We start from the raw sequence: 9,285 nt of genomic DNA, 5'->3' as shown, positions 1-9,285 counted from the left end.
TAAAATTGCAGTGGGTAGCTAAATTTTTATACATATTTATAAAAATGTCATCTTTTGTATTTTGCAAATATGACAAAATATTTGAATTTTTATTTTCGAAATTTTTATTATTCCAGTTTTACCCCTATGATATTTGATATACAGCCGATGTATATCTGATATACAGCCGATGTATATCTGATATACGCCCGATGGATGTATATCTGGTATACGCCCGATGGATGTATATCTGATATGTGTCTGATAGATATTTGATATACTTCCGATATATCTCTAATATACTTCCGATCTATATCTGATTTACATCCGATGTACTTATGATGTACATCCGATGTAGGTATTATACATCTAATATACATCTGATGTACCTCTAATCTATGATATACTAAATATATTTGTAACTGATATACATCTGATGTATCTCTAATGTACATTTTATGTATATCAGTGGTATACTAAATATATTTGTAACTTCTATACTAAATATAAGGTATATCAAATGTTTAATTTTCAGTGGTATATCAGTTGTTTAAATTGTAGTTTATCACTACAATTTGTTGATTGATATACTAATATTATCAATAATTTGTGATTGTTGTATCCACTATCTAATCTATATTAATATTAATTATATACTAAATACAAGGGATCTCGGTTGTTTAAGTTTATAAAGTATATCAGATTTTTAACTTTTTTTTTACGTTCGTGGTCCATATCAATCTTTTATGCAATAATTTTAGATTTGATCTTTTTTGTTTACACCATTGTTTTCATTTGGAAAAAATTAATAGATATATTAGATTTATATCAACACATAGATAGCATAGTTATATCAGTAGATATCATGGTTATATCAATGGTAAATTAGAGGTATATTAAGTATATATCACAGATGCATTTAATATAATCAATGTTATATTAGTGATAAATCATATAATCATATAATAAATTATATTAGTAGATATAATAGTTATATCAGTGGTAAATTAAAGATATACTAAGTATATATCACAGATATATAAGTGTTATATTAGCATGGTAAATCAATAGTAAATTATATAATTATATAAGAATTTATATTAGTAGAAATCATAGTTATATCATACGTATATCAGTGGTAAACCATATTAGAAGTTATATGGATAGATATCATAGTTATATCAGAAGTAAATCAATTGTATATCAGTATTATATCAGTGGTATATCAATACATATAAATTATATATCACACGTATATCCGTGGTAAATCAATAAATAGGTAAATGATATAATCATATAAGAAGTTATATTAGTGGATATCATAGTTATATCAGTAATATATCAGTTGTATATCAATAGTAAATCAGAGGTATATCAAGTATATATCAGTGATACGAGGGTAAATTTGGCATTTTATTATTGGACCTCCGTTTTTTCTAAAAATTTTGCTATATTTGAAAATCTAAAATGTAGATGTTAAATTTGTTATTTCCTTAAATTTTTTTTGCCATATTTGTAACTGCCTTTTTTTTTATTAGAATCGTTTATTTATTTATTTTTTTAGTGCATGTGAGGGTGGGGGATCGAACTCACACAATCTGTTGGTCTCACTTTGACAAAATTTTAAACCGTTAAATAATTATTTAATTAAATAAAATTTCAAATTTAATGTATTTTTAAGTTGTCATTTTTAAAATCAATTTTCAAAATTACTTTTATTTATATGAAAATCACTACAAACCAACACATAAAATAAATTGAATTTAAATCACTTTGCAAAATCGATAGTGAATAAATATTTTTTCTACAATCACTCATTGTACAATCATTCCCGATATTCCTAGTTCTAGTTTCTAGTTGCCTAGCTAGATGGAGAGTGAAGGAGGTCCTACTACCTTTAACCAAAGCTCCCTTACTTTCCATCTATCTAGTTTGGCGGCTAGAACAATATTAGAAACGAATTCTCATTCTAGTGCATTTAGATTGAGGATGGAAGAGCACTTACTAGTCTTATCAAACAATTCGAGCCCCCAACCTTTCATCTAATTAAACAGCTAGAACAAGACAAGGAACAAGATTTGTAGTACTAAAATAGACATTTAAAAGTGTTGGGATAATGGAGACAAAACAGATGACCCGTGTCCTACGAGGAAAATGATTTTCAAACACTACTACCAATTCCTACAAGGAGTAGGATATTATTGTCTTATAAGAATTACAATATTGTTTTCCTATAAGGATTGAGATATTTGACCTCTTATAAATAGAACCCTTTTGTTAAGGTTTCATTTGTACAGAGTCCAAATAAGATAAACTTGAGTGGTTGTGGGCAGTGTGTGAAAAAAGGAGTTTGTATCCCGTGGGTTTTAGTGAGGGTATTTTCAATTGTGTAATAATAAATAGTCATTGTTAAGGTACTTAGAAGCAAGATAGTAATATCTTGAGTGAGATCTCCATTGTAATATTCCCAACTATAGTTGAACCTGCAAAATTTTTGCAGAAGACTGGACATAGTCCCAAGATAGGGGCGAACTAGTATAATCCCCGTGGTGTTAAGCTTTTCTATCCCTATCTCTTATTCCTTTGTTATTGTTACTTACTTATCTGCTGTCTTTTGTTATTGTTACTTACTTATCTGCTGTTAGCCTGTGGAAGGGGGAAAATCAAATAGTTCCTATTTGAAGAATTTACAGGAGGATCGATTGATCTATATCTTTTTTTTCCAAGCAAAAAGTTCAAATACCAAAATAATATAAACTTAAAAATTATAGGGCTAAAATGGCTATCCATACCTCCTTGTGCTGTGGAGGGAGAAGAGCGGACAAGGATGGACAGAGACACGAGGGTAGAGTTGTAATTATCATGCTAAATACGCAAATATTGTAGTCAACAAAACCCAAAAGATTCCCACTCACTACCCAGTGATAAAGACTCTATATTTTATTTGACAAAAAAGTGAAGAAAAAAAAACGAATTTTTGTGATAATACAAACACAATTCCAAAAGTAGAATCGAGAATGAATGGTTGGAAGTGGATATTGGGAGTAGAAGAGGCGACACCAGAATGGAGAGTCCTCTGTTGGATGACAGTGAGACGGTGGACGGAGCAGTTGATTACAGTGGCCGGCCAGCCCACAGATCCAGTTCCGGCGGCTGGAGATCCGCCTCATTCATCATAGGTAAATCAAATCAGAACCCACAACACAATTTCTTGCTTTAATTCGCACTCTCATTATCATTATCATTATCATTAGGAGTGGAGGTTGTGGAGAGATTTGCCTACTACGGAGTCAGCTCCAACTTGATTAACTTCTTGACGGACCAGCTCCGGCAGTCGACGGCCACCGCAGCGGAGAATGTCAACGCCTTGTCCGGTGCAGCCTCGCTGCTCCCTCTTCTGGGGGCCCTTGTCGCCGACTCCTTCCTCGGCCGATATCCCACCATCCTTCTTTCCTCTGCCCTCTACATCTTGGTTGCTCTTTCTCCTCTCCTCTCTTCCCAAAATATGCTTCAACTGACCCTCTTTAACCCTTTTTCTTCTTCGAATTCAGGCTCTTGGGCTGCTCACTGTGTCTGCAACATTTCCTTCTCCCACCATCTCTGCTTCCCTACACACTGAACAAGCTTCCCCCAGTGCAGCCCAACAAATTTTATTTTTCTCCTCCTTGTATCTGATGGCAGTTGCTCAAGGTGGACACAGGCCTTGCGTCCAGGCTTTCGGAGCCGATCAATTTGATGCCCAACATCCACAAGAAACCCAGGCCAAAAGCTCTTTCTTCAATTGGTGGTACTTTTGCATCTCCCTGGCCACTTTTGTAACTGTTAACATCTTGAACTATGTGCAAGACAACCTTAGTTGGGTTCTTGGGTTTGGAATTCCTTGTATTGCCATGCTTTTTGCGTTGCTGGTTTTCTTGCTTGGAACTAGGACGTACAGGTACAGCAACAGAGGAGCCGAGGAAAACCCATTTGTAAGGATTGGACGGGTGTTTATCACAGCACTGAGAAATTGGCATCTGAGTCCTTCAGAGATGGCTCATGAACAGGAAACCCCTGTCCTTTTGGCTCACCGTACTTCTCAACAATTCAGGTAAATCATACGACAAAACAAGGCTAAAATGTGCGTCTCTTTACACCTATTATTGGTTTTGGATTCTCTAATGTGGCAGGTTTCTGGACAAAGCTTTAGTTGTTCCTCATGGTTCAAAGGAAGACAGTCTCGTATGTAGTGTCAGTGAAATTGAGGAAGCGAAAGCAGTACTTAGGCTTGGTCCCATATGGGTTACATGCTTAGCATATGCTCTTGTGTTCTCTCAGGCATTCACTTTCTTTACAAAACAAGGAGTCACAATGGACAGATCAGTAGTTCCGGGATTTGAAGTACCGGCTGCATCACTTCAATCCTTCATCGGTCTGTCTGTTGTCATTTTCCTCCCGATATACGATCGAATACTCGTCCCAATCGCAAGAACTCTCACTGGGGAACCTTCTGGAATCACAATGCTACAGAGAATTGGAATTGGGATGCTATTATCTGCCCTCGCCATGGTCATTGCTGCGTCGGTCGAGATAAAAAGGATCAACACAGCTCAAGAATATGGACTGGTTGATCTGCCGACGGCGACGGTTCCTTTAAGTGTTTGGTGGTTGGTTCCTCAGTATGCGCTGATTGGAGTTGCAGATGGTTTCACCATGGTTGGGTTGCAGGAGTTTTTCTACGACCAGGTTCCGAGTGGGCTAAGAAGCATCGGTCTGTCCCTGTACCTGAGTATTTTTGGGGTTGGCAACTTTCTAAGCAGCTTCCTCATCTCTTGCATTGATAAGTTAACCAGTGGTGATGGCAAAGAAAGTTGGTTTGACAATAATCTCAATAAAGCTCATCTTGATTACTTCTATTGGTTGCTTGCTGGGCTTAGTGCCGTCGGATTGGCTGCTTTCCTATGTGCTGCAAGAACTTACATCTACAAGGGGAGTACCACTTGAATTCCACTACCTTGGAGCAAAGCTTTGGGATTGTAAATGCATTGTTGTGTATTAAAATGGATCGGTTTCAAACTTCGTCTCATCTCTGGAATTTGGCGTTTACTTTGACTACAGATTTCCAAGACTGTTATTTGTTTATAGGACTTGGTCATATTCTCAGAGCCGGTTCGACATCTAATATTAGGTAAGAAAGATAGTTATATATAGTTAACAGTTGAATAATTTAGTTATAAAAATTCAAAGGAAGATACAACAGAAGTGAGATCTACGTGGGAGGAATTATAAGGAAACAAGGGAATCAAACCTTATAAATATTCCTTTACATGTGAGGGGCTGAGTTAGAAGAACAAAATTTAAAGTAAAATAAAAGGAAACATAGAAATTTCAACACCATTGGTATCAATATTATTATTTCATAAACCTAGAGGTCCTGGAACATGATATTTCTTTAAAAATTCTTTATATAAAAGATCATGCCAATTCGATAGGAGGGAAATGGATATTTTCTTTTAAAATATATATATATAATAAGGAAATCAGAATTTTATGTTTGAGAAAAAGACTAGAACTCCTTAACATTTCAGAGTTAATTACTGATAATTTGCGTAAATAGCACAAAAAAGAAGCATTATATATATATATATATCTAGCCTTTTCAATAATCTTTTGCCCATTTAAACCAATATATCACGTAAAAAATGAGAGCCAAGACACAATTTCATTGCAAATATAAAAAGCAGTTCTAAATGACCCCTAAGACATTTAGAGTGTGTTTGGGCAAAATCACTTTTGCCATTGTCAAAATCGCTTCTTTTCCATTGATCTTTGACAAATTAAAAAATTGATTTTAAGTTAAAATCACTTTAAATTGATTTTTAAAGTGTTAGTATACTCAATTCTCTTTTTTCAAAATTCATTCATTTTAGTATCATCACTTCCAAACACACCCTTAGAATTCGGAGTGTCCTCCATTAGAAAAGTTCGGACCATTCCACTCGGTTATCCACAGTTTAGTTAATGAGAAAATAGGGAGCTGTTGAGACAAGAGAGGAGAAATAAATTTTATGGCTGTTTGGTACAAATGCTACAATGTAAGATTTATGTGGCAGTGAATAGTGATACTTGTTCAGCTGCTATAAACATGCGATTTGGAAACAAATAGGAAGGCAACGAACGCCACAACACTCAGCCCAGACAACAGCAAATAAAAGTAATCAAGATGCGCCTTGTTCAGATTGTCTGAGAACCAACTATTGTGTCCATTGCCCCCACTTGCTTCATCAATAACAGAAACCAGCACACTGCTTAAAATGCTTCCCATGCCAAGGACGCTAGTATAAAGGGCAAGCCCCATACTTTTCAAATCTGCAGGACATTGATTATAGAAGAACTCTTGAAGGCCGACCACCGTAAAAACGTCTGCCAAACCGTACAAGCTGTATTGAGGAACCAGCCACCAGAAGCTCATTGGAATTGTTATGTCAGGACTGTCGACTACACCATGTTCTTCTGCACTCCTTAATCTTTTTCTCTCTACCATAGTTGCCACCACCATTGAAATGGCGGATATGACCAATCCAGTTCCGATTCGCTGTAGCGGTGTGATGCCGGACTGTATTCCCGTAAAAGCTCTTGCTACGGGAACAAATACGAGATCATAAACTGAGATGAAGATGACAATCGAAAGAGGAACCAACGATTCGAGTGCAGCAGCAGGAATGATAAAGCCTGAAAAGATTGATCTATTCATTGTAGCTCCTTGCTTGGTGAAGAAGGTGGTATCTTGTGCAAACACAATGGCAAACACAAGGATCGTAATCCATATTGGAAGAATCCTAAGAACTGCCTTTGCTTCTTCAACTTCGCTTATGCTGCACGCCATTCCACATTGGCTGGAATGATTAGGGACAGCGCAAGCTTTGTTGAGAAATCTGCCACATTGAAGAGAACCAACAATAATTAACAATGTAATGTGGTTGAATTCTATCCAACTGTAATAAGTTATCAAATCCTGACAAACAATTGCAATTCGCATTGTGAACCCATTAGTTGAGTAGCTGAAAATCTTCATAACTCTTAAAGTATTGAAGCCATTAATTTAGTCCTTTCATTTGGGGCAAGGATTTTGTGTATTCTTACCTGAACTGTCCAGCATTCTGGTGTGACAAGACTCTTCCACCGTCTTCCTCATCAAAGAATACTGTTGGAGAAGCTCTCCAATTTCTAATTGCAGACACAAATACCCGACCAATTCTCACAAATGGGCTCTTACCATACTCTTTGACGCTATAACGATATGTATTTGTCCCAAATAGAAAGACAACCAATGCAATCACCATTGCAAGACAAGGAATTCCAAATCCCAGACTCCAACTAACATTTTCCTCTGTATAAGTTACCACCAACATGGCTACAAAGGTACCAGCGCACAGACCAAAAAACCACCAATTGAAGAAGGAGCTTTTGGATTTGACCTCTTCCGGGTGTCGGCCATCGAACTGATCCGCTCCAAAAGCCTGTACGCAAGGCTTGTGCCCACCTTGCCCTATTCCTATTAGATACAGAGAGACGAAGAACAAGATAATCTGAAGCTTGTTGTGGGAGACGGAGGAGTTTGTTGTGGGAAGCAGGGCAGAGAAGGAGAGCAGGCCTAGTCCCTGTAAGTAATTTTCAACAGCATCAGAGATTTGACTCGTGCTTCAATCTGTGATTGAAATGTAGGGAAATAGAGATAGAGACCAAGACGTAGATTGCAGAAGAGAGAAGAATGGTACGATATGGGCCGAAGAAGGAATCGGCGACGAAGGCTCCGAGCAGAGTGAGGAGCATGGAGGTGCCGGACCAGACGTTAAGGCTCTCGGCCGCCGTGGCCACAGACAGACCGAGCGGGCCAGTCAAGTAAGTAATGAGGTTGGAGCCGATTCCATAGTAAGCAAATCTCTCGGCGACCTCCACTCCTAAACGGATTCACAATTTGGATATTTAAACAAAACATATGGAAGTTGGAGAGTGTAGGGTGTACAGTGTACATACACTACCTATGATGAAAGAGGCGGACCTCCAGCCACCGGAGGAGGATCGGAGGACTGGCTGACCTTTGAAGTCGACGGCGCCGTCCACGGTGTCGCTCAGCAGCGGAGTTCGCCGGTTCGGAGCGTCTGTAAGGTCCATTTTCGATAGGAAGGAGGTTCGCTGCAATGTTAGCAGCAAAATAAGAAACACTGTAACTTGAAGAAACGGAATTCGATTTGGATCGCTGTGGCGCTGGGGCATGATTGAGATTCGGATTGGGTTCCCAGTCGTGTACGCAATCAATGCTGTAAGATAAAAGTCATGTTCCGCCGCAGTTCCAAATTCAAATTCAACACAAGTGATTGTTTGATTGATTTATTCTTGAGTATAACAACTCATGTGGTCCAACAACCAACAAGTTAGAGGTATGCTTTATATAGGGTTTTTGGGTTGGATGGCCAAAAGGCCCACATGAAATATGTCCCATCTCCCCAGTTTTATGTTTTGTAAACATTAGTTGACATCACTATCTATTCTAAATTACTCCATATCCCTCCACTATCCGAGCACGAATTCAAAAACCCAAAAAAATGGTTTTCTCTCAAGTTTTTTCATTTGAAAATTCATTTGTCCTATCCTCTCTCCTCTTGCATCATCATCTCCTCGCCCTATTTGGTCGGTGCGATGTCGAATGCTGACGTGTTAAATTTCAAATAAATCGTTTTACGGTTTTGGTTTCAGATTAAGTTCTTTGTTTATGTATCTTTGGCAGTATAGCGTGATGAACGACGACGAGATCATAGGAAGCTGTACGAAGAGCAGACAACTAGTGAAGACGAAGACGAAGAGGAGAACAAGAAATAGAATGAGAGCCAGAGCGAGAGAGACCTATAACAAGACTGAGAACGAGACTAAGACATAGAACGAGAGCGAGAGTGAGAGAGCCCTCTAACGAGACCAAGAATGAGACTAAGATATAAAACGAGAGCGAGAGCGAGACCTATAACGAGACCGAAAACGAGACTAAGAGCTAGAACTATAACGAGATATGTATTTCCTATAGATATGGACTTCCAAATTACGGGAGAGGTGTAATTTATTTCCCTTTTGTTCTTTACTATTAAGGGTTTAGGGTATAGGGTTTAGAGTTTCTCAACCAAGATCAACATAGGATTCCGATTGAATTAATGAAACAGTTAGAATTAAATCCATTGTAACGTGCTAGGGCAACAAAATGAAATACATTGAGGAAACGGAATGGACAAAGTACATAAAATAACAAAATTCTAGATGGAAAAGGAAACATAAAAC

At 37.6% G+C, this 9,285-nt stretch overlaps 2 protein-coding genes across 2 annotated transcripts; one reads left to right on the top strand and one right to left on the bottom strand.

The window, feature by feature from the left end:
- Positions 1-2,936: 2,936 nt before the first annotated feature.
- On the top strand, positions 2,937-5,100 carry LOC111022356 (protein NRT1/ PTR FAMILY 5.10). The gene is made up of 4 exons (XM_022299522.2): positions 2,937-3,158; positions 3,234-3,451; positions 3,531-4,069; positions 4,149-5,100. Exons 1-4 carry the CDS (start codon positions 3,044-3,046, stop codon positions 4,960-4,962), a joined length of 1,686 nt encoding a protein of 561 aa, XP_022155214.1. The 5' UTR covers positions 2,937-3,043; the 3' UTR covers positions 4,963-5,100.
- Positions 5,101-5,998: 898 nt separating this feature from the next.
- On the bottom strand, positions 5,999-8,292 carry LOC111022354 (protein NRT1/ PTR FAMILY 5.10). The gene is made up of 4 exons (XM_022299520.2): positions 8,001-8,292; positions 7,702-7,919; positions 7,102-7,619; positions 5,999-6,893 (listed from the first exon to the last, which is right to left on the bottom strand). Exons 1-4 carry the CDS (start codon positions 8,233-8,235, stop codon positions 6,089-6,091), a joined length of 1,776 nt encoding a protein of 591 aa, XP_022155212.2. The 5' UTR covers positions 8,236-8,292; the 3' UTR covers positions 5,999-6,088.
- Positions 8,293-9,285: the final 993 nt, after the last annotated feature.

The sequence above is a fragment of the Momordica charantia genome, assembly GCF_013281855.1.
Source record: "Momordica charantia cultivar OHB3-1 chromosome 11 unlocalized genomic scaffold, Mcharantia_2.0 BLBB01000011.1, whole genome shotgun sequence".
NCBI lineage: Eukaryota > Viridiplantae > Streptophyta > Magnoliopsida > Cucurbitales > Cucurbitaceae > Momordica > Momordica charantia.
This window is presented reverse-complemented; position numbering and strand designations above follow the sequence as displayed.

What these genes read in the sequence shown, in the direction of transcription:
- LOC111022356 (XM_022299522.2), top strand. Translation starts at nt 3,044, where the DNA reads ATGGAGAGTCCTCTGTTGGATGACAGTGAGACGGTGGACGGAGCAGTT. An exon ending in ATCCGCCTCATTCATCATAG is followed by an intron (nt 3,159 to 3,233) that starts GTAAATCAAATC and finishes CATTATCATTAG; the next exon opens with GAGTGGAGGTTGTGGAGAGA. An exon ending in CGTACTTCTCAACAATTCAG is followed by an intron (nt 4,070 to 4,148) that starts GTAAATCATACG and finishes CTAATGTGGCAG; the next exon opens with GTTTCTGGACAAAGCTTTAG.
- LOC111022354 (XM_022299520.2), bottom strand. Translation starts at nt 8,235, where the DNA reads ATGCCCCAGCGCCACAGCGATCCAAATCGAATTCCGTTTCTTCAAGTT. An exon ending in CTTCTGCAATCTACGTCTTG is followed by an intron (nt 7,620 to 7,701) that starts GTCTCTATCTCT and finishes AATTACTTACAG; the next exon opens with GGACTAGGCCTGCTCTCCTT. An exon ending in CAGAATGCTGGACAGTTCAG is followed by an intron (nt 6,894 to 7,101) that starts GTAAGAATACAC and finishes TCAATGTGGCAG; the next exon opens with ATTTCTCAACAAAGCTTGCG.